At 34.7% G+C, this 25,594-nt stretch overlaps 1 protein-coding gene across 1 annotated transcript in view; it reads left to right on the top strand.

Annotated features, from left to right (window-relative positions):
• The window catches only part of LAMA2 (laminin subunit alpha 2), a 572,820-nt gene that overhangs the window by 266,073 nt on the left and 281,153 nt on the right, over positions 1-25,594 (top strand). Inside the window, exon 12 of the mRNA XM_058566315.1 lies at positions 637-810. Within this exon, the coding sequence (XP_058422298.1) occupies positions 637-810 (174 nt within the window). The remainder of the gene's footprint in view (positions 1-636; positions 811-25,594) is intronic.

The raw sequence follows: 25,594 nt of genomic DNA, 5'->3' as shown, positions 1-25,594 counted from the left end.
AGCACTTCTGACCTCATGGGAAGGAGTAGGTACAGTATTGTGAGCTATGGTCACAGCAACAGACTTGTAGATTCAAATGTTCTTAAGCCTCAGAGTTGAAATTTAAATAAATGGGAAAGGAAGAAATACTGAATGAAAATCCACCTTTCAGGCACTTGCATATCTCATTTCTTTTCTTCCTCTGCTTTACAAATACATATGTGACATCCTTTGAAATAATTTTTTCCATGAGCAACAGGAAATTACTAGTGGAGTGAAAAATATGAAATCCAAAGTCCAACCATTTGATAATTTATGTAACATTATAAATGTTGTATAATTTTGAATGAATTTATATTTTTAAGAAAGAGGTATTTGGAATCATAGTTTTTTTTTTAAAAGTACTGGATCAATGAAAACATTATTATATATTACCATCCAAACTCCTAGAAACATCAAGAAAAAAAACCAATAATGGGCACCTGTAATGAGTACGTATGATAAATTTAATGATATTCACAACTCTCATATTTTTCTAAACTGTTATCATTTTTTTTTTTTTATTTCCAAAAAAGGGCCACTACAGGAATCTGAAAGACAAAAGAAATCGATGGATGTGTTTTTCCTAAGTAATGATGATTGCGTGTTTTCTTTAAGATACAAGACATGAATGGCTGGTATCTGAGTGACATCTCCGGCCGCCTTCGAGTGGCTCCCCAGCAGGACGACTCAGATCCGCCTCAGCAGATCAGCATCAGTAGCTTCGAGGCCCGACGAACTCTGCCCCAGAGCTACTACTGGAGCGCACCAGCTCCCTACCTGGGAAACAAAGTAAGTCCATGTGGTGTTTGCTTCTTGCTACTTTGTTTTAACTGATCAATTAAGAGAATGCATTTTATTTAGCATTTCTTTAAAGAAAGACAAGATCAAATATATACTGGATTAGCTTGCCAGAACTAACCGAATCAGATGGAGTTGGATATTTCCCCCATGTCCCATGGCCACACAACCCTTAGTACACAACTTTACATAGTGGTGTTCTATGTAAACTTTTTGAATGAACGAATAAATTAATGAAGACTCTACGATATTTTTGCAAACCAAATTGTAGATATTGCAAGAAACTCTGTTGTGTTTACTTGACATAAGTGTTTTTCTAGAGCTGTCTATGATGGGACACTTACTGAAGCTGTCTTCATCCATTTCTATTTCATTTCAACACTGATATTCAGGAGAGCTACTTTTTCTACCTTGTATGAATGTTAACTGGAAATGAAATTTATTATGTAACTAACTTAACGCTTGCCACGAAGCTTATGTAAACAACACGTTTCCTGGAGCTCAGAAAGAGAGCCACCCTAAAAGAAGTGCCAGATTGAAAGCACATGTTTGTTTTCAAGTCCACTCACACGCATATAAAAACATACACAGATAAACAAATGTAGCAGTCTCAGAAATGCAGGCGCATCATTTTCCTGTTGTGGATTAACTCTATCTAGATGGGCGCCCTGGCTTTTTCAATTTATTTTATTTTATTTTGCCTAATAGTTTGTGGAAACAAACTTTGTTATAGTGATTCTAAATCTAAAAAACTTCTAAATCTAAAAAAACTTGCTTGTTCTGTGCAAGTTAATACCTTGTCAGCTGCTAAGTTATCTAATCACACGAGCAACTGAGACAGTCACAGAAGAGTTCTTTAGCAAATTGATGCTATTTAAGCCTAGTTTCCACCTATAAGAATATAGTGTTAGTTTTGAAGAAATCTTCATTGATTAAACAAATAAAAATATTTTTATAGTTAGTGGTTCCCTTGCCTGGCATGTGAGGATTGAGATAGAAAAACTTAGTAAGCCACATGCTACTTGGTGAATGAAAACTGGTAGTTTTGGCTGATTGAAAAATTTTAAGTCATGGCAAGTTTCTGGTTTTAAACAGGCTTCTAAATGCTATTATGAAAAATGGGCAAATGAATAAAACACATTTTCAATGAATATGTATTTTAAAAGAGACAGTGTATGTTGCATAAAATTATACAGCGGTAATAAAAATCTAATTAAACTTTTATTTGCAAGGCCCATTGCAACAAGAAGTCATTCTATCCTATTCTATTTAGGAACCTCCCGAATTCCCAAAAAGAACAAAATAGCACATAAGACTTGAATATCTATAGCTTAAAATTGCCAAAAAAACCCATACATAAATAAACTGTCATTTTTTTTTTTCCTTTTTTTTTTACTGCCCTGAGGAGTTCAGAGAAGAGCATTGAGTCAAAATTGGATGAGTTTCAGAGGTCTTATTTTTCTTACGATGGTGAAATTTATTTAAAGGTAGCTTATAGTAGAATATTCTTTACCATATTTTCCATCATTTCTTCTTTGGTCATATGCTTTTTCTTTCTGTTGGCTGCAAATCAAACTGACAGAAGGAAAACAAGCAAATAGGATATTAAATAGCATCAGAGCAAAGAACTTGGACATCCTGTTCATAGTCGTGGGTTCCTGAAGATAACTTCCCTTCTCCTGGCTGAGCTGTTTCTTACAACCACCCACAATGAAGCACTGCATATTCCCCCACAGATCATTTTCGCATTAAAAAGCTGTGCTTGCCCATGCTTCAGTTCCCATTCAGTGAACAAAATAATGGTAACAGGGTGTGCAAATTGTTTGAATACGGAAGACATTTTTTAATGTAATGTGGAACCCCTCGGTGGTTTCCTGTCAGATATCTCAGTATGAATGAAACAATTTGCCTTAATAACTGAACTATATAAATTTTTGATACTACAATAATACTGCAAACTCTCACGAATTACCACAGTACATCTTAACTGTCATGTCACATCACATAAATTATAGTCATGATGACATGCTTAGCTTGGTTGATTTAATATCTTCCTAAGGAAATGGAAAATTGTAGGGCTTGTTTGTAAATTCGATAAAACAACTTTTCTAAATAGTCGAGGCTAATTCTTTACCAGTAATTGCTGTTCGAGTGAGAGCCATTGCCAGAATCTGACAGAAATAGTATATTAAGAAACTGGTGCATCTGCTTAGATACTGAGTTTCATTTACATCCATGACCAGGAGGCTGTGGGTACATAATCCCTCCTCTGCTTTTTTAGTGTTAATTCTTAAGTCGAACAAATATTTATGAGATACTATTAGCTTTTCCTAAATATTTATATAACCAATTTTCAAACATTTTCCAAGTCACTTGGTTATAGGGCTACTTATAACAGAAGGGAGATGTGCTGTGCATATTTGATGATAATGAAGATGCCACAACCCATTCTTTCTTTTTTTAGGAACCTAACCCCAAACAATAAAATTGCTCCTGTGTGGGATACACTTTGCTAACAGAAAGGTCCGCCTGATCCTAGTAAAACTCCAGAACACTAGCCAATTTAGCAAAGGACTACTTTTTATCCAAAGAAACATTTTTATTGCAGCTCCTCTTTGGAGTAATGAGGAATACATAAATGAATATAAGTGTGCATGTGGACAGTAGGTGAGGCCTAGAAAAACTTAGCACATTTTTATACTGTCCATTTAAAAAATTTCCACCATCTCAACTAGGAGTTAATTCCTCAATAGCAATCTTGAAAATGTTTATTCTCATTTGTGAGTGAATATTTAGCGCAATTAACACAATCGAACATTAATTTTCCTCCCTTATTCTAGATAGTCTGAGAGAATCAACTCAGGCTCCCACAGGGCTGTGCTAGGCAGCACTTCATTTTCAAAATGCTTGACAAATGTTAATGTTTGGTTTGGGGACATTTGTTTAAGCCTGGATCTAGGCAGGAATGGAAGGAGCTGGGGGACAAAGAGTCCTGCTGATTTGCTGCTGGCTACAACTATTCAGAAACACTTTGGGTGTTTCAGCGTTGGAATAATTTACTGCTTTAGTAAACCAAGTGCTATTGGAAAGTTAAAATAGTCATTTACTTAAGGTTACCCTAGTGGTCTGAAATAGTGAGTGCAGCTTCCAAAAGCAATTCTCTTCAAGTCTGTGAAGTTCCCTGAGAATCTGGCTGGGCCTGTCTGCTGTTCCTGCCTTACCATTAAGATTTGAACTTCTGTCTGAGCACTATTAAATTAATCTTATGTGATTTTTTCTTTACAAAACAGTGCTTATTTTCTACATTATGCTGCCTTTTTCTGTTTCTAGCTTAGAGAATCTTTTAAATTGTTTGTTTCATATAGTTGCCAAGAATACCTATTGCCTAGTTTAAGATGCATATTATGAGTCTGCCAAAAAAATAGCATCTGGCTTCTAAAAGTAATCTCTGGTACTTCTTTGTGCTTGCTTGACTTTCAGTTCTGCCTCTCAGATCCCAAGTTAAAGCTGTGGATTTGAAGGAGATTGATGTTCGAGATTTACAGGACAGGGTAGTTATTTTTACATATAAGGAACTTAACAAATACTTTATGATTAATGCTATACACTTAACAATAACAAAAAAATAGTTTTGATTAAGTTGCTCAGAAATGACTTTTGAGTTGGGATTTAATGAGAATTGAAAATGATTTCAATCTTGGTTAAAAAAAAATTAAAAACTCACCGACAAACGTGATTTATTCTCCTTTTAGCAGCATAATTTGTATTTATCACTTCTTTGCTCCACGTGCCTCAAAATTATTCAAACGTAAAAGTCGAACTCTCTCCCCTAACTTCCTCCAATTTGAGTCTTCGAATAAATGGAATAATTAAGAAGGTATTATGTATGTGGAGAATGGCACTGCCATAAAAGTAAACAGGATAAATCAACTGTGATTGAATTTTTATTCCATAAATCAGATCCCATCAAGAATGATTTGGTAATGGAGTAGTACCAAAAAAAGATTTGTTGCCTAGAATAAACTAAATGAATTATTAGGGGTAAATGAGGAAATGTATTTATTAAAAAGCCAAAAAAGCCAAGAACTAATTTCTTGCCCATAGTTATGGTAATGTCTACTAGGCAGAGTTAGCCCACCTACAGGAACTCCAAGTCAAACATAAAAATCTCTTAATCTTATCTATCCATCCTTGTGATGATATTATCTTGATATTTTTCCTAATTAAATTTATGAAACACTAATTCTAATATTATAAATGATTAAAGACTGTTTTAATATTCATGTGAATTTTTCTGTTTACCATGCCTCATAATGAAGTACAATGAAGTACAATATCGGTTTTTACAATTGAGCAACTGAACAAGTACTAAATAGGGGAACGTTCAGTTTAACAATGATTTTGTGGGAAAAATTAAGGAGTTTACTTAACAGTGATTTCAGTGAGTTCCCTTTGCGATATGATTGCCAACAAAACTAACGTAATCTAGGGCTACATTGATAGGAGTTTACTGGTCACATCGAGTAAGGTGATGGTTATACAGATTCTGCACAAAGCACATCAACTGAAGTATTCTCCTTACTCGTGAATTTCTGTTTTCATCTATGTTAAGATATGTGACCGAGGTCGTCAGCTAATAAATCAAGATATCCCAACCAGTATGAGATAGAGCCAAGACTGGAATCCAAATGTGTCTAGCCCTTTCTAATTAATCATTTTCCATTCAATTACGTTTACTAGTTCTTTTAAGGCGTTTAGCTTTGGGGTAGAGATACTTGAGCAGCTTATCCAAAAGAAAGTATAAGAAAGGAAACAATAAAGATATAAATTTATATAAGTGCAAATTTATGAAATAGAAAACAAATATCGATAGAGAGGACACAAACCCCAATACTTGGTTTTAAAAGGATTAGAAAGCTCTTGCACTTAATAGAGATTAATAGAGAAAAAAGTGAGTAAAGTTCCACAGAAACAATTTTAGAAGTGTAAATATGGGCATAACTAAAATGACTTCAGAAAATAAAAAAAATAAGAAAAATCATGAAAACTTTATACACAGTAAATTTACTTATTTATAAAAACAAGTAAATTTCTAGAATAATGAAAATTAATAAAAATGACTCAAGGGAAAAAAACCTGAAAAGTTATATGAACATTAAAGCAATTTATTCAGTAGTCAAAAAAAATCTTCCCATAAAGATAACAGCAGGTCTATTTTATTTACAGGTAAGTTCAATCAATATTCAAACCTAAAAAAAAATTCAATTGTACACAAGCTTTCTAGAGAAAGAATAATGAGGACTATTCCTAAAATAATTTTATGTGTCTTGATAAGCTTGATATCAAACCTTGACAAGAGGGGTATGAAAAAGGAAATCCTATCCAAACTCCCCCATGAAAATAGATGCAAATATCCTTAAAAAAGCATGAACAATCTGAATCCATACTGTACAAAAATGGTAAAACTAAATTGGCCAAATTGCTTTTATTATAGTAGTTCATAGTTGATTTAATATCAGAAAATCAGTTTAAGTGATTGGCCATATTGGCTGACTAAAGGAGAAAGAAAAAAATAATCATCTTAATAAATGCAGAAAAAGAAATAGGTAAAATTAAATAGTGATTCATGATGTTTTAAAAATTTGCAAACTGGAATTGGAAAGGCGCTTCTTTATGATGAAGAGTATCTACACAAAAACGAGTAGCAAATATCTTATTTAATATAAAATGTGGACAAATTCTTTAAGATCACAAACATGAGACAATTTTCACTATGAACACTTTTACTTAACCTTGTACTAGAAGATCTGGACAGTGTGGTAAGATAAGAAATAAAAGATATAGAGATGGGGAAAGAAGAAATAAAACTGTCATTTGTTGATGATATTATTATCTGCTTTGTGAGCTTAAAAGATAAATTACTAACAGGTGAATCAAGAAGGGAACTGTATACAAAATTAATATGTAAAAGTCAATTGTATTTCTTGACATCAGCAAAAATCAGTTTTAAAAAAACACTTTAAAAAGAAGCCTTTTATAATAACAATGAATATTAAAGTACCAAGGATTAAATCGATATGGAAAAGTAAAGGGCCAAGAATGATCAATGGAAATCCTAAAGGAAAGCTGGAGATGGGGTTTTAATCAAAACTTTTCTCATATAAAGACTTAGCACTTATTTTAAAAAGATGTCATGATTAAGACAAAGTGCCATTGGTGTGATAAGAGATTAAAAAAATCAATGAAACTGAAAAAGTAGCCCAGAAATATTCCATGCATATATATGGATAATTGATTTTTAACATTGATTTTTATCAATGACCATGGGATAGCCATGGTCACAGAAGCTGTGACCGTGAGAGCTGGTGATAGTTCATTTTCCCACCACCTGAAGTGGACCATCTTAACGACGGAGAGGACATCAGGTAAAGTACTCAGAGAGTGTTGTCTTAGTAGAGGGGTGAAATTAGCCCCAGACCACTGGCTGCTCTCGAGGCATCCTAACAAATCTTAAAAGCAAGCCTTAAAAGAAACCAACTTATTCCAGGTAAATTAACTGCTTGTCAAAACAAAATCCAATACTACCTAATTAAGTACAACAAAATCAGGCATGCAACCATGTAAAATTCATCATGTCTGGCATCAAATCAAAAATTACCAGGCATGTAAACAAGCAGGGGCATATGAACCACAACCAAGAGGAAAATCAATTAATGGAAAGAAACCCAAAAATGACAGGAAAATCATGCCAAGGTACATCATAATCAAATTATTAAAAAAAAGCAGTGATAAAGAGAAAATCCTAAGATCAGCCAGAGAGAAAAAGACACAACATGTACAGAAGAACCAAGACAAGAAAAATGGAAGATTCTTGTCAGACACAATACAAGCCAGAACACAATACAGAGATATTTTAAAGTATTGGGGGAAAAGAGACACCACCACGAAAAAACAAACGAAAATTATCAGTCTAGAATTCTTTACCAGGCCAAAATATCTTTGAAAAATAAAGGCAAACAAAGAGTTTTCCAGAGATATAAAGGCTGAGATACTTTTTCACCAACACATCTACAGTAGAAGAAGTGTAGAAAGTTCTTCCATAAAAGGAATATGATAGCAGGTGGAAATTTGTCCCTATAAAAATAAATTGAGTATCAAAAAAGGTAAATAATAAAGCTTTCTCCACTGGTTGCAACCTAACACAGGACCTCAGGCTAGTCATCTCTAGCCCTAGGGCTTAACACAATAGTTATTGAATGAATAAGAAAACACACAAACTGGAAATAGAATTTCAGGTACTCTTTGCATAAAATGTTCTTTGAAATTATAAAAAGGAAGAATGCCATAAAAGAGCATAAAAAAATCTTCCTTCTGCAACACACATTTCTTATCTCAAATTCAAGAAGGAAAAACCAGCATCAATTTGAGAGTTTCAATCAAATCTTAGTGTAAAACTTTTACATTTTTTCTATATCCTTTCCAATAACACTTACACTCATGTTCCATGTGCAGCTCAGTGGAGAACCATAGGGAACCAATGGATCCTTGGTTCTGATGCACTAGCCCAATCCTTGTGGGACAAACCCTCAATATTCTTGCCTCTGCCACTTGCAGTAGATCTGACCCACCAACTGTTGTTGTAGTTTAGTGGGGCAGTGTTACGCCATTTCTGAAACTTTCATGGCCAGAGTGTTCTTCATATACTGGATTTTTTGTTTGTTGTAGTTTAACTGTTAATAGTGGGAGAAGAGCGAGGTAGTAAGGAGGGCTGGGACAGAGGTGTGTATAGAGTGACGATGGTGTGAAGACACAGGGAAAAGACCGGAATCCGTAAGCCAAGGAGATAGGCCTGGAACAAATCCTTTCCTCATAGCCTTTGGAAGGGACCAATCCTGCTGACACCTTGATCGTGGACTAGCAAACTAATACATTAGTTTCTTTCCTTCTTCATTTTCGTGAGGATTAATTGAAAGTTATTATTTATGCAGGGGGACACTGTGGTCAGCTACTTTTAGTGTTTTGATCCTTATGCCTTTCACAGATCTGATTCAAATGCTGGATCTCTGCCTTGTTAGTTTTGTGATCTTGGACACATCCCATCATTTAGTTGAGTCTTACTTTCATTATCTGCAAAATGAGAGTTCCAGCACCCCCTCAGAAATGTGCAAAGCCCTCAAAAATGCTCTTAACACTCAGAAGCTGTTCGATAAATGTCAATTGCTTTGTGAGTTTCTGTGGTTGTTTGCTGCAGTAATTTATATCAGAGGTAGTCTTTATATCAATAAAAGATGTGTTAAAGAATGCTTTGTCCCCTGCCTATTTATTGCTATCTGACATAGCATCTGGTGGTGGTAAGGGCAAGATATCCTTAAAAATAAAAATGGACAATCACAGAGATTTAATTTTAGCCAAGTAAGTAGATTATTTGACTTAAACAGTAGCTTTGCAGCAACATGAAAAAATTAAATCAGTTAGCTAGCTTTTTGAGAGACCTGCAGAGTGTTTTGCACTGTATCTTGAAGACTCCAAAATAGAGCTAACAAGTTAGCATCACTTCATATCTTTCCAAGCAAATAATGTGATAAGTATCTTACTATTCCTGCTTCACTGAAGACTTCGTGTTTAAAAGGATGTGAGATTTCTGCCCATCAGTAACTGATTAGAGAAGTAAATTTTATAGGCATAATAAACATTATACCCTGCAGCTATAATGTAGCAAGTTAAAATGAGCTTATTAAGGTAGACCCCCAAATCAGTATGACCGGTGTCCTTATAAAAGGGAGAATTTGGAGGCAGACACTCATACAGGGAGAACGCCATATGAATGTGAAGACAGCCATCTACAAGCCAAAGAGAGAGACGTAAAACAGATCCTTTCCTCACAGCCCTCAGAAGGAACCAACCCTTCCAACACCTTGATTTCAGCCTTGTAGCCTCTAGAACTGTAAAACAATGAATTTCTGTTGTCGAAGATACTCAGTTTGTGGTACTTGTTATGGCAACCCTAGCAAACTAATACAAATAATAAAATGTCAACTTTTTTTAAAATCCCATACTTTTCATTTTTGTTATAACTTATAGCAAACAAAAAGCTAATCTCTCCAATATCTAAAGTGGTTCTAGAAATTGATAAGAGAAAGGCCAACTGTCCAATACTCCAATGGGCAACAGATATGAATGAACAATTCATAGAAAAGGAAATACAAATGGCTCTTAAATACATGAAACTGTGTTCAGTCTGACTCATAATATGGTAACTACACTGAGAAATCATTTGCCATCTATCTTAGGAAAGACAACAAAATGGAGAGCACACTATTACTGAGACTTGAAAGAGACAAAGATTCTTATATATTGGTAGTGGGGATATACATTGATGCAATCCAAGAAAACCAATTTAGAAATCTTCACCAAAGTTACAAATGCATATATGCTCACGTATTTCTCTTCTGGGAATTTATCCTAGAGGTATATATAAACATGCAAAATGCAAAGTTATTCATTCATAAATGTTTGTGATAGCCAGAAAAATGTCTATCATTGAGAGACTGATTAAATGAGTCTGGTAAATACTTGCAAACACTATAAAACTATGAATAAGTAAGGAAAGAAGCTCTTTGTGTACTAATATAGAATAATCCAAGGTATATGGCTAAGTAATTAAACCTAGGAGCAGAATAGTGTGTATATGACTATCATTTGTGTAAAAAATAGTGGAGAAAAAAGAATATATATTTGTAATTATAAGGTTACTTAGCTATTTAGAGTCACAGCTAGCATTTGAATTGAGATGAATTTGCCTTGGAGTCTATCTACTGCCCCACTCAAGAACAGAATATTGTTAAAGTTGTAAAATAAGATATTTTAACTAGGACAATCTTTATTTTTTATTTTAATCTATTATAAAGTATTAGTTGTCCATTCTAGACTTTGTTGTAAAAATTATTGCTTTGATGCGATCACTTAGTAAGTATTAAGCGCCCTGATCCTATGAACTAATCCTTGGTTGGCATGCTTAATTAATCACAAGGATTTGAGTAGCACTCTTATCTTTCCAGAAATTTTCTGGAAATGGTTTCAAGAAATTCTGTTATTGTCAACAGGGCCTGTTGGGGTAGCATAAAGCTTACACTTCTATTCCTAAGGTCTTCTCATCACTTCCAAGAGCTGTAGTTGAGTCAAAGCAGGCGCTCTTTCTCCTAATTTTTTCCAAAGCTCTCCCTCTATTACCTGGGGCTGAGATTCCATATAGTTAAAATCCAACATTTGCTATGCGGAAGAAGGAGCTATGTGATAAGACCTCAATCTGAAATGATGAATTATGAAACAGATAGTTTGTTGGATGATTGAAAATTACCTGCAAAAGAGTGCTTATCTCCTTGAGGCACATCGAAAGCTAACGGAATTGAGCCAATTAGACTGACTGTCTCTTCAATGAGTTGTGACCTCTCGGTGGTAATAGCTTATTATGATGATAAATGAACCCCTCTCTCCAACTGAAGCCTGAGTACACACTCCAGCAGTTTCCTTGAATCATGAGGCCGTTACCTTTCAACTTCAGATCGACAGCACGGACAGTCACGAGAGCAGAGAGCATGCATGACTAGACACAGATGATTGTTTTACTCAGATGAATATATTTCCAGCCATTGCCAAAGAAACAAGACTTCCTGATGCATGTGTGTCCACACCCGAAATATTTACCATGTGACCTTTCCTTTATTAGGAAGAACTCCTTTCTGGCTACATCATTCTGAGACAACTAGGTTTTGTTTTTTGGGTTTTTTCTTTTAGTTTTTATGTATTATTTCCAATGTTTGCATTTCTTATTCGTGTTGGTTTCCTGATTGAGTAAAATTTCAGAATAAAAATATTTTCTCACATTGAAGATGTTTGTAATATACAGACAAGTGTATATTTTTAATTAATTAATTTAATCCTATTAAATTCCATGGTTTATATTTGATGTGGTTTGGGGAAACCACTCACAGGCTCCTTTTTATTTGCAAGGAACTTTTGTAAAGATTGTTGGTTTAAGAATCACACAAGTGTAAATACTTTAGTTTTGGGTTTTTTATTTTAAGGAAATGTCAAAAATTCTTTAAGGAGTTACTGAAATTTGATATCAATTTCCTTATTCTGCTATAGTGATTTGTTTTTAAAGAAAAAGGGTTATTTATTGTTTTTATAACAAAATACAATCTTCTAATTCTTCATAAGTATTAGACAGATATAAGCTGTCTACTTCCCAAGTATATTCTTGAAAAAAAACTATTGACAAGCAAAACTAAGTTTATGAAGTTACTGCAGTAAGGGGAACACCAACTGCGTTGGCAGTCTTCATAGTGTCTCAGAAGGTAAAGATCAGGGGAGGATAGTCATGGGTTTTAGGGGAAAGGTCGAGTGATTTCAAGGCGGATCTTGCATTGTAGGCGATTGGGCAGAGTTTATAACACCATAACCTTGGATTTATCACAAGAGTGAGGCGAGAATCTTGAAACAAGTGTTGAAGAGCATGCAGTTAGTCTATAAGTAAGCTAGTTTAGGTGGGTCACAGTCCAGGAACCAGATTTTGTTGGAGCTTGTTCACAGAATTCTTTAAAAGTAGTGGTTGGAAATCGTGCTTGCTCTCAGCATTGTTTAACACAGGAACAGGAAATTGTGCTGACTTTAGTTTTTACAGACAATAGCTGTGTGATCATAGTATAGTCTTTCTTTGCCACTTTTTTCTTATGTGTAAAGGGGAGATAATTGATATCCTCTTCACATAGTTATTTTGAGGATTAAATGAATTAACACATATAAAGCACTCAAGACAATACCTCATAAATAATAAGCACTCAGTGTTGGTCATTATTATTAATTCCGACTGGGCCTAATTTGAGGTCAGACATTATTCCATTGAAATTTTAAAAAAGTTCCACACACATCACACACACATATGCACACACACAAAGAAAGAAAGAAACAAAGAAAGAAGAAAAGAAAAAAACATAAAGAAATAGAGAGGGAAAGGATAGGAAGAATCCACTCATACATATTTAACTTTTAGGGAATTTTTATTTAGAAAGTAACTGTCTATCGAGACCTCTCTTTTCAGTCCAGTAGAGAGGTGCTCTGGTCTTTGAGTAAATGCCTTTTCTCCAGTTTTCATCTGGGGCTGGGTTTAAAGTGATCATCAGCCTCAATGTTCTAGAAATCAGTCCTTTATAATGAAATGGAACTGGAAAGAACCCACAAGCAAAAAGCTTTGCAGGCCATTGAAGCTCCTCGAGGCCATATCCTGCCTTAAGTTTATTTTCACTCATCGTCACAGGAGAAAAAATAAATGAGTAGGGCATTGTTCTTCTTATATCAAATAGTTTTAAATTAAGATTAAATTAATTTTAAATTAATTGTACAAAAGTCAAAATACTTTCTTTTGCTTTTTCTTTCAAAACAAGTGTAGACATAAAATTTGAATATGTTAATATCCAATCATAATTCTGCTTTTGATCAGAGACTCTTGAAACTTTACACAGGAAACCAGAGAGCAGTTTAATGTCTCTCACTGTCTAGCGGACATTTGGAGGGTGGTGAGTGGAATAAGGGTTGAAACAAGAAATAATTTTCTGTTGTGCCACACACGTGGACTTTGTGCCTGGTGAAAGATATTTAGGCTAAGGAACATGTGAACTGTGCTGGGAATGAACCCCATGGCAGCTCGATCCCGCAGGGCTTAGCAAGGACAAGGTTCCACTCGTGTCCCTGACTCATGTAGTATGGTATTTTACTTAAAAGAGGCAAGCCAGTTTAAGCGGTTCAGCAAAACCATTAACGCAATTCCTTTTAAAATCTAGTTATAGTTATACCGTCTCTCAAGTGTGGTGCTCAGGTTGCTCCCCCTCAGAGTCATCTGGTGTCTGTATTAAAAATGGAGATCACTGACCACTAACTTGGATTCACTCAGTCAGAAGATCTGGGGGAAATGTGTGGAAATCTACATTTTTAACAACCTCTGCAAGGCATTCTTTACCCATAAAATTTTGAGGGCCACTCTTTTGTGATTACTTTGAAAAATTACTGATGATCCATTAAGTATCTGTAGATGATTTCAAGACTTAAAATTCCCAAGGCTAAATGAGAAAAATCCCACAGCATGCCTGAGACTGAGTTCAGAGGTTGACTTTCTTACCCAATAGTTTAGCCTGTACAAGAAAGCCTACAATAACCCTTTCTTAGCCACCACAAAACACGTAAATCCGAAGCTATTTATCAGTCTCATTACAAACAGGAAAACACACACGACACACACAAATATACACATTCACATCGGCGGAAAGTGAATCTTACAAAGCAGCTGTTCTCTTTTTTAATAGGAAATCTAAAATGCACTGCCGTTAATATCGGGAATGAGGACACTTGGCAGTACCAGAATATTACATGGGAATTAGGGACACTTTCAGATTCTAGAAGAGGTTCCAGCTCTTCCTGGATACATGTTAATAGTTTTACCATTTGAGCTCTGCTACCCACTAGTCAAGTATATACACAGGCAAGACCCTTACCTTCCTTGGGCCTCAATTCCTCGTTGGTGAAGTTTGGGGGGTTATAATTTCTTAGCAACGAAACCTGTTTTTCAAATAAAATATAAATTATGACATGCGAAAGCAAGTAAAATGATTCAAGTGGGTTACAGAGCCCACTGGCTACAGTGGGAGACAGGAATGGTGCTGATTACAATGACTGGTAGGGCAGGTTCTGGTTATAGAGGATGGCAGGGCTAGGAGCTCCATCTGCATTATATCCCCATGACCTGATCTGTGGTTTCCCCAAAAGAAACCTAAGTTTTGCAGAAACATGGTGTGAAAACAGGCCAGATGAATTAGAAAGTCTACTGCAGATTTAAAATTTTATGATTCTAATGCTGAATAGAATCATATGATCAGTTGACTACTAACAATGAAATAATAGCTCTACAAAGTATAGTAAAGTGACTACCTGACACCAATTGAAAAGAAAAAAATGCTTCTCAGCTGAGCTATTGTCCATATCCAGATGCATTGATGATACATAAGCCCAGCCATAGAAAATGTGGGATGTGTCAGAGGAAAGCAACTAAAATGATTCAAGACACTGAACAGTTCGTGTTCAGCCTAGTCACTTCTTGTCTAGAGTACAGAAAAAGCCGTCTAACTCTCTATTTCCAATGTGCCCAGTCTAATGCTTTATTCACATATCCAATGGAGGAAGATCTTTATAAAACTCAAATTTGATTGCCTCATTCCCCTGTTTAAAATCCCACATTTTAAGGATACAATGAAATCTCTGAGACCATGCTGGACTTGGAGCTCAGGAAAGAACTCTGTGGTCCAGCCATTAAAATGCCTGTACGTATCCCATGCCTTCTAGTACTTTCCTATCTCACGGTTTCCTTTTGTCTGAAATTCCCTTCTACCATTTTCCTGAGTGACTAACTTCCATTCACCCTTCAAAATGCAGTTCAAGTGTTGACTTCAGTAAGAAACTTTTCTGACCACCCTTCTCCCAGCACTGGCTCTACCCTGAGACCTCCTACCACCCAGGATGCAGAAATATACCTTCCCAACTGTGAGTTCCTGGATGCAGCTGAATTCTGTTCCCTTTTGTACCTCTAGGATCTGGCAAATTTCTCTTGACAGCAGAGAGGCTTAATAATTCCTTGTTGGGTGAATAAATGAATGCTCCAGGTGAATAGTAATTGTTTCTATTTCCATAGAAGATGAACAAGAGGAAATATAGGTACAATTCTCCTAAATAAAAAAAGTTTGAAACCTTAGAGAAGTACTTGGTTGGAATATCTTCAGAAGTGCCTGTCTGGATTTTCTAAATATTTTTAAAAATAATACTAGGATCATTTAAGGCCATGTCCATTCAGAGCCAGACGGATGTCCTAAATAGTCTGCCAAATTTTTTTCTAGTCCTCAAATTTTATGAGCCTTAATAGCATTGTTTGGGTAAAAGTCTTGTTCTTTATGGATTGGGAGGAAGTTAAGATGTTTTGGGTATTTACACAAAAACAAAGAATTTTAGAACTGGAAAGAACTTGAGCAGTGTTCTATTAAATGGTTTTCACACTGTGTTCTGTGTGGTCCTTCTGTGCTAGGGCAGGAGGTAGGGTGGAACAGATAGGGAGCTCCTTTCTCTCTTAAATCAAGGTGTTTTTATCCGTCTTGATTGTTTAGAATAAACGGAATGGAATGTGGAAACTGACACCCTGGGAGACCGTGTCACTTGGCCAAAGATGTATATACAGCTTCTCTAGAGACCAGGCTGATATGAGATTCATGACCTCCTGAATTCCCTGCAGATTTCTTTCCATTTTTTTCTATGCAAAACATAAAAAAGAGTAGGCTATTTACTTTATGGTCAAGGTAAGTTAAAATCATAACACTTGTTTTCAAACATCAATTTAGAGTTCATGCCATCAAATTAAAGAAGTTTGTTAACTAAGTTTAACTTAGTTAACTTAGTTTAACTAAGTTAACTTAGTTTAACTAAGTTTCACTTAGGAAGCAGCTGCCTTTCAAGATAATAAAATAAACAGCTACAATAATATTTGGTCAGCTGTGGCTTTAATTTAAATGTTTGACTTAGTGCTGTTTAGTCTGCTGGATTCCAAAATATTCTCTGCGAGAGACGCATACGCATTTTAAAGCATTTCAAATGTTTATTATGATGTCCGAGTTCTGGCTGTCTTTCTATCCCTCTGCTCCCCCTGATCAGACATGACATTGCTTTGGCAGCACATATTTTCCAATAGACCAATTACTTTCATAATCTAAATTTTTTAGAAGTGACGAAGATGTGCCATTTTCTTCTTTACTGTCTCCGTAGTTTTGCCTTTTCCAGAATGTCATGTGATTGGAATCAGACTGTATGTAGCCTTTTCAGATTGCTTTCTTTCACTTAGTAATATGCATTTAAAATTCCTCCATGTCTTTTCATGGCATGAGAGCTCATTTCTTTTTAGCACTGAGTAATATTCCATTTTCTGTATGTACCACAGTTTATTTATCCATTAACCTACTAAAGGACATCTTGATTTCTTCCAAGTTTTGGTGATAATGAATACACATTATAACATCCCCGTGTAGGTTTTTGTGTGGACTTAAGCTTTCAAGTCCTTTAGGTCATATAGGAAGAGAACGTTTAGTTTTGTAAGAAACTGCCACAGTGTCCTTTCAATATGGCTGTATGATTTTGCAGTCCCACCAGCAATGAATGAGAGTTCCTATAGCTCCATGTCTTTACCAGTATTTAGTGTTGTCAGTGTTTTGGACTTTAGATATTCTAATAGGTGTGTAGTGGTACCTTATTGTTTTAATTTGTGATTCCCTAATGGCGTATGTTGTATGATGTTGAGCATCTTTTAATATGCTTCGTTGCAATCTGTGTATAATCTTTGGTGAGGTGTCTGTTCAGATACCATGTTGTTGATTTTCTTATTGTTGAGATTTAAGAGTTCTTTGTATATTTTGTATACAAGTTCTTTGTCAGATACATCTTTTGTAAATATTTTCTCCCAAACTGTGGCTTGTGTTCTCATTCTCTTGACAGTGTCTCTTGTACAGCAGATTATTTTAATTTTAATAAAGTCCAACGTCAATTTTTCTTTCATAGACCATGCCTGTGGCATTATTTCTGAAAAGTCATTGCCAAATCTAAGGTCATCTAGATTTTCTTCTATATTATCTTGTAGGAGTTTTAAGTTTTGCCTTTTATATGATCCATTTTGAGGTCCATCATCCATTTTGGGTTAATTTTTGTGAAAAGTGTAATGTCTATGTCCAGATTCATTTTTTTTTTCCCTTGTGAGTGTCCAGTCCCAGCACCATTTGTTGAAAAGGCTATCCTTTCTCCATTGTATTGCCTGTGCTCCTTTGTCAAATATCAGATGACTATATTTGTGTGGGTTGATTTCTGAGCTCTCTATTCTGTTCCATTGATCTATTTGTCTATTATTTCACCAGTACCACACTGTGTTGATTACTGTAGCTTTATAAAGCCGTGAACCTGGGTAACATCAGCCCTCTAACTTTGTTCTCCTTCAATATTGTGCTGGCTATTCTGGATCTTTGAGTGTTCATATAAACTTTAGAATCAGTGTGTTGATATCTACAAAATAACTTGTGGGGATTTTGATTGGGATTGCATTGAATCTATAGATCAAGTTTAGATAACTGATGTCTTAACAATATTGAGTATTCCTATTCATGAACATGGAATATCTTTTCATTTATTTAGTTCTTTGATTTCTTTCATCAAAATTTTGTAGTTCTCCTTGTATAGATCTTGGCATATTTTGTTAATCTATTCCTAAGTATTTTATTTTTTGAGTGCTAATGTAAATGATATTATATTTTTAATTTCCAATTCAAACTTTTATTGCTAGTATATAGGAAAATAATTGAGTTTTATACCATTTTCTTCTTTAGGTAGATGGGAACAAAGGACTTAGAAATTAACTATGTTGTTCTACCTATAATGAGTATCTTGAAAATTTTCAGCTTCCTTCTGAGAACCATAACCTATGCATCTCAAGGTTATGGGTAAAATGCTGCCTACAAAATACTTATAAGGCTTATGATCTAAAAGACTGAATAAGACCCCAAGAGATTATTCAAATCAGAGTTTTTGATTCCCAATGGATTCATAGAGGGTTATGTACAGTATGTTAGCTGCAAATATATCTCAATATCAAAGCTTCTGACTTAGACCACTCCCCCATATCCAGAAAGTTGATTTTTTCCTCAGTAAGAAGTAACTAGAGATACTGCTTTGCCACGCCATGCCACAATAATGCATTTCTGGAGTGTGCTAGGGTGCCCAGCCTGTTATCCCACAAAGGCTGTGAGACATAATAGCAAAACTGATAGAGTCAAATAGACCTGATTTTGTTCTTTAAACCTAACATTAACCAGCTGTGAGATCTTAGACAAATTCTCTCCTCTCTCCTTTGTCACTTTAGCTATAAAATGGAGATTGTATATGCTATTTCATAGACTTATTGTGATGATTTCATTTAATAATACATAAAACATCTGGTGTGTAATAGAAACTGGATAATTATTACTCCTTTGTTTTCCCTTGATATTTCCAGGAAAGAAAAAAGAAAACTTGATTAAGTATCCAAAATTATATGACAGATTCCAGTCAACTAACTGAATCCGGAGGAAGAGGTTTTGTCACTTTTTTTCCCTTTTGGTTTTTGAAAAGTACCTATAGAAAAAGTAGAATCAGTGACTATAAACAAGTTGCTGCCTACTGATTCTGTATGAGCAAGGACAATAATGGTTCTGCGCAGGGCAAAAGTAAGCTCAATATATGATAGAAATCATGAACCAGAGAGCAAATTCTTTTTTACCAATGATAGATAACCACAAAGCAACTAGGAAACAGTCTCTGGTTATACAACCACAGTAACCTGCAGCTATGTTCTATGGAATAAACACCATTGTAGAGATGGAAACTTTATTGTTTATATTTTATGAAATTTGTTTTCATGTCAGTTTGAGGATAGAAGAATATCCTTGAGGGCAAAACGTGTCTTTCCTACATTAGGGCTGCCTAGAGCATATTCTGGCACATTATATAAATATTAAGTAATCCCTATGATTAAAATGATGCTCCTTGGAATGAAGATGGAGACACATGGTTATCTGAATAGCCTTGACCTAGTTTTGCAATAAGTAGATTTTTACTTTTCTATAATATGTAATGAATAATGCTATGTTACAAGTAGGTATTAATTAATTGTTGAAATACAAAAGACATTTTCTTGGGATTATGTAATAATCTACATTACAACTGGAGGTATTTGTCATGATAAGTGCTAGTTCATGTCAAATCATGGAGGGATATTTGCAATCCATTTTCATTCTTAGTGGAAATTATGATTTCATTTTATTAATACACTGAATACTAAATAAATAATAAAAAGACACTAATATAAAGTGCAGTTCTTAATATTCTATTTATGATGCATGATTTTTGTTGCACAATTAGAAAATGCTTTAAAGTTATTGAGAATACTTGGAAGCGGTTGTAATTATCAGAAACACATATTGTACCCAAACAGGTATTAAAGCCTTTGTTTTGAAATTAGATTTTGGAGCAGAAAAGCAAGCTGTATAATTATGTTCTTAAAATACAGGTAAATACAAAGAGTGAGTTTTGAATACAAAATATATATTTTTAGAATCTTAAACCCATAAGTAACTTCTTTTCCTATGTAAGTCCCAGCATCTCGTTTCTATAATCAGTTCATGTCTATTAGGTTTGTAATTATGTTAATTATGTGAATGAGCATGAATACCAAATCAATTGGTCAATCATAGAAATCGTTTTGGTAATTATGTACTCTCCTTGGGGTTGAATTCAGCCTTCCCTTTACACTAGAGAAATGAATGTCAATAGACTACATTCCACAAGACCATCATGGTAATATGGAGAGCTATACATTACTTTAGCCCAAGAATCTTTCTACTGTAAAGATTCCCAAAGAGCTTTCCATAGAGATCATCTCTTACCAAATTGTGAGTAAATTCAAACTTTTCCTCTTTTAAATTACTCTGTTCATATTAAAACATGAGATATTTCCTCCTTTGAAACAAGATTGTTAAAAGACCCCTTTGAATATTTTTCATAGAGAAAAATGAAGACAGAGTTAAACAAATGTCAGAGCTTCTGAGAAACGCCAGAATGTAATCTACTCTAGACTATCATTCATGGACAAAGACAGCTTCTTCTTTATGGGCTTGGGGCAGTTCAGCCTCTATAACTTGAAGAGGTAGTTCTGAAGCTCAGATACAAATGGATCTTGTGAAGAGTCACAGAATGTTTCTCAAAGTCCCTTGAGAAAAATAAACTTGGTCCAGTAGCCAGTAGTTTGTGTTCCAGATGACTCCATGTAGACCTAGTAGAGTCAAGAAGTGTCTTTCTCGCTTTGCTTCTTAGTGGTGTACAAAGGAGGAGATAAGTGTCACTTACAGGCCAACTGACCCCATCCCAAAGCCAAAAGCTCTTGACTCCCATCACCAGAATCCAGTTTTGTTTTTTTTCCAAAATATCAGAAATAGTAAATTTTCATTGTCTTAGGGGTCATGACATATTTTAGTATAAGTACAGAAACTATGAGTAATGAGTCAAGACTTAAAGCACTGAAATGTGAGATATAAACTAGGTGAAGACAGATAATATCCCCAAATTCATTATTGCAGATGACATTAAGAGCAGCCTTGCTATTATCACAGATGGCTTGGCAATTTACCCTTAACGTATCAAAAACAGAGGTATACTCATATATTATCAGTAATATAATAATGATATCCCAATTGAAATGTCTCATTTTATCGTGAAAAACATTCATTTGTGCACAGTATTTCTCCTCCTCTTGACTTTAGACTTCTTAATGGGAGGAACAGTGGTAACTCTTGCTCCCCATGCTACCATAGACATAATAGCTATTCAACCGTGTTGACTGTATTCACTTGAATTGTATAAATCTGAATTTAAAATGTTTGGTATACATTCAACATACAGATACAAATTATAAAGGCTTTCTTGAAAACTAGCTAAAGCATATTTAGTTGTTAAAGTTCTGGGAAAAAAATGTGATTAGATGTGAACTACCTCCACAATGCAAAATGGCAATAGACTCCAAGTTAAAATAATGAGTTTCTCAGGTTTTAGTAACATTTATTAAATGCCTATTACAATTCTGTACTTCCTGAAAATTGATTATAATAAAGAGATCTTGGCCATTATAAAATTGTCATCTTGTCACAGGTAAAATAACTGAGAGAATTATGGTGATTCAAATATAGAAGCATTTAAATTGGAGAAAAGATGAATTTATACTTCTAAAACATCTCAGTGTTCATTTTCTGTATTTTATGTTGAATAAAGTAATATGGAAACATAATATTTTCATTTTCATATGCATAAATTTAGATATATATTTTTATCTATAATATAAAATTTATAACTATATTTTTAACTATAAATTTACAAACTATATTTTGATAAAATATTATAAAAATTATAACTATAATCATTTTTATTAAACAGCAGTTATCATTTATTGTTAAATATTTATATGTAAGACCTCAAACATATATGCCATAAGGGTGGTATAGTGATAAATGTACCTATGTATAGTAGAGATTTGCCAATTATTCCTTCAAGAATTTCTGGTAATTTGTTAGTTTTCATAAGTGTGGGTTAAAACACCCTAATAATGCCCTACAGCATGTATTTCAAAATATGTGGGTAAAAAAGTCACTCTAAGTCAGTAGTCTTCAAGACGCCAGAAAGTATGTCATCCATAGGAATGTATGTGGGAAGAAGATTAGGGCTTCTCTAGACATGTTTTATTTAATCTAAAAAATAAGAAGGAATAAAGGCTTTTTTTAATGTTCAATGTATGGACTGACACTAGCCCACTCACTTGGTGGGGTACCATACTCAAGATGTTCAGAAGGAAAAATTAGCATTTACAAGGTGGGAGGATTTATAGTGGTAACCTCACTTGCTCATGCATTTTGACTTATTATGAAATATTGTACTTTAGTTTTGCTCAGCTAGGTTGATTTATGAGTTACATCACCTAGTTTTTAACTAAATAAAGACTCACCAAATAAATATGTAGGCTTAATATATCCCTTTGAAAAACTGCAGTGAAGATAGCTATGAAATGCAAGTACAAGAAATACTATTACTTACTGTCACTCTAAGTAAGAGCTTTTCCTGAGTCACGAAATGAAGTCAAAGTAATGACATCAAAGCTGACAAAAAGTTGGTCAATGAATGAGAAATTAATTGTCTTGCAAAAACAGCTTTTATTATACAGAAACAATTTTGAAAGCAGTTGTTCACAAAGGCTATCATTTTGTGGCTCAAAGTAATGTTAGTCTACCAAACACAAATACTCTTTCTGCATTTTGAAACTAGAAAACAGAATTATCTAACTTATTTTCACAGTCTTCTGAACATAAAGTTTCAGTGAGCTTGGAAGCTTTTTGTTAAATATATTAAAATGCCACATTTTCCAAATAATCTTCAAGTGCAACCAATTATCATAAGGAAATTTATTAGCCGAATTTCAACAAGAACCTAAGATAATTGGTGGAGAGGATTGAAAATGAATATCACAATTTAGTATGCTCAGCTGATGATATAATTCTTATAATGGAACCTGTGTATTTTGTGTGTATGTGATTTCCCTAAGCTGTGAAATCCATTAATACTAAATATTAAAATAAACTGAACCTAGAAACAGACCTTCAAATTTCAATGCTTAGTAATATCACTAATTAACAAGCCAAAATTTTCAAAAATAGAAAACCATATTTAATTACATTGCTCTTTCTAAAAAAGACAGTATTATATTGTTGAGTAAAGAGGAGTTTTATATCAATAATTAAACTGAATATTTAAAAGTAGTGTTTAGGGGCCAGCCCCATGGCTTAGCAGTTAAGTGTGTGTGCTCCGCTGCTGGCGGCCCGGGTTCGGATCCTGGGCGCGCACCGACGCACCACTTCTCCAGCCATGCTGAGGCCGTGTCCCACGTACAGCAACTAGAAGGATGTGCAACTATGACATACAACTATCTACTGGGGCTTTGGGGAAAAAAAGGAAAAAAAAGGAGGAGGTTTGGCAATAGATGTTAGCTCAGGGCCGATCTTCCTCAAAGAAAAAAAATAGTGTTTATTTTATTCCTCATACTTTTAAGTTTTTATCTTTGTTTTTAAATAAATATATATTTTAATATCATGCCACATGTATATAATATACAAATAAATATATAGAAAGAGATGTATGTAATAGAAATACATGAGATGAGATGTATATATAAATATATATGTATGTATGTATATATGTACTCTCATATGTACATGTGGGTGTGTATATATACATATATACCCTAAAAAAGCATTTTTATTGATAAAGTTGTAAAACCAAAAGTCTAGAGACCCCTTTTCTAGGTAACTAAGTGATTCATTAAATCCAACCCTAAGAAAAATCTATGAAATAAATGAAGTTTATCTTTCATGCACAATTAACATCTTTCCAACTGCTGCTCTCACTCTCCTGGTGATTATCTAGGATTCTTCTATTGCCCTTAATTATTCCATTATATAATCTTAAGTGCTCAAGATAGACACTTAAGGGAGTAACCACTGCAAAAGTCATTTTAAGAGGGGCATTTGATGACTGATTTATGTATTCATTCATCCTACATGTATTAACTAACACCTACTATTTGTCAAGAACTCTCTAGTCTCTGAGCAGTGAACACAACAAAAACCATGTCCTCCTAGAGCTTACATTGTAGTTAGAGAGAAAATTAATTAGGTAAGTACATAAAATATAGTATGTTAGATGGTTGTAAATGCTAAGAAAAATATAGCATGTAAATGGTTAGGAAAAGTGATGACAGACGGAGGGTGCTGCAATATTAGGTAGACTATTTAGTCAAAGAACTGAAGATGATATAGGATCTCACTGTACAGATATCTTGGGCAAGAGGAAAGCAATTGCAAGTGTCCTAAGGCGTGATCATGCCTGGTTTGTTCAAAAACATTCATGGTGGGGTGAATGAGAGGGAGAGTAGAAGGAGACGGGGAGAGGGAAATACTGTGGGCCTTTGGGCATTGACAAGTCTACATTTTTCTCAAATGGGAAGCCACTGGAGTGCTTTGAGCACAAAAGTATAATGCTCTGACTTATGTTTTAACAGGGTCAATATGGCTATTATGTTGAGAACAGACTGAAAGGGGACAAGGGCAGAAATAAGGCGATCAGTTAAGAGAATTTGCAATCATCAGGTCAGTAGATACGATGGCTTGGACTAGTGGTGGCAGAGGAGGTAGTGAAGAGTGATTTGATTCTGGATAGATTTTGAAGGCAAAGACAAAAAGATATGCTGATACTTTGGCTGTGGACCATGAAAGAAGAGAGTTGAGAATGACTTCAAAGTTATGGGCCTGGATAATTGAAAGAATAGAGTTGCCATTTTCTAAGATGAGGAAGACTGGGAAGAGTATGTTTTGGGAGGAAGATCAGGAGCTCAGCCTAGCTGGTTCTGTTAAGTTGGAAATGCCTTTTAGATATCCAAAGGGAGATGTTATGATGATAATTGGCATACAAGTCTGAAGTTCAGTGGTGTTGCCGGGGGAGGGGAATCTGGACTGAAGATAAAAACAATATTTTAATCATCAATACAGATGTCATTTAACCAGGAGATTAGATGTGATATCCAAGAAAATGAGTAAAGAGAGACAAAAGAAGAAGAGGTGTGAGGATTGAGTCCTGTGCCACTCCAACATTTAGAGATTAGGGAACTGAGAAGGAACCAGAAAGGAGACTAAGACACAGTGGCCAGAGAGGTAGAAGGAAAACCGGGAGACTGGTGCACTGAGAGCCAGTTGAGTTCATCAATTGTGCTCAACTTGGTCAAAACTACTGATGGGTCAAATAAGGTAAGGAATGAGAATTGACCATTAGATTTAGCAATGGATGCTACTGGTGGCCTTGAAAAATGTGCTTTCAGTAGAGTGATGGGGACAAAAAGTTAGTGGATTTATGAGAGAATAAGAAGAAAGGATTTGGAGGCAAGAAAATAAGGACACATACGCTTCTACATGAGTTGAAGTGCTGGGAGGTGTCAAGGTCCTCTTCTCTTTGCCCTCATAGTCTTAGAAAAATAGAAAATAATTGAACATGAGGATATGGGAGGAGAATTTTGGAGTTT

This window comes from Diceros bicornis, chromosome 23 (assembly GCF_020826845.1).
Source record: "Diceros bicornis minor isolate mBicDic1 chromosome 23, mDicBic1.mat.cur, whole genome shotgun sequence".
NCBI classification, from domain to species: domain Eukaryota; kingdom Metazoa; phylum Chordata; class Mammalia; order Perissodactyla; family Rhinocerotidae; genus Diceros; species Diceros bicornis.
Note: the sequence above shows the minus strand (reverse complement) of the source record. Positions and strands in the feature narration are given on the sequence as shown.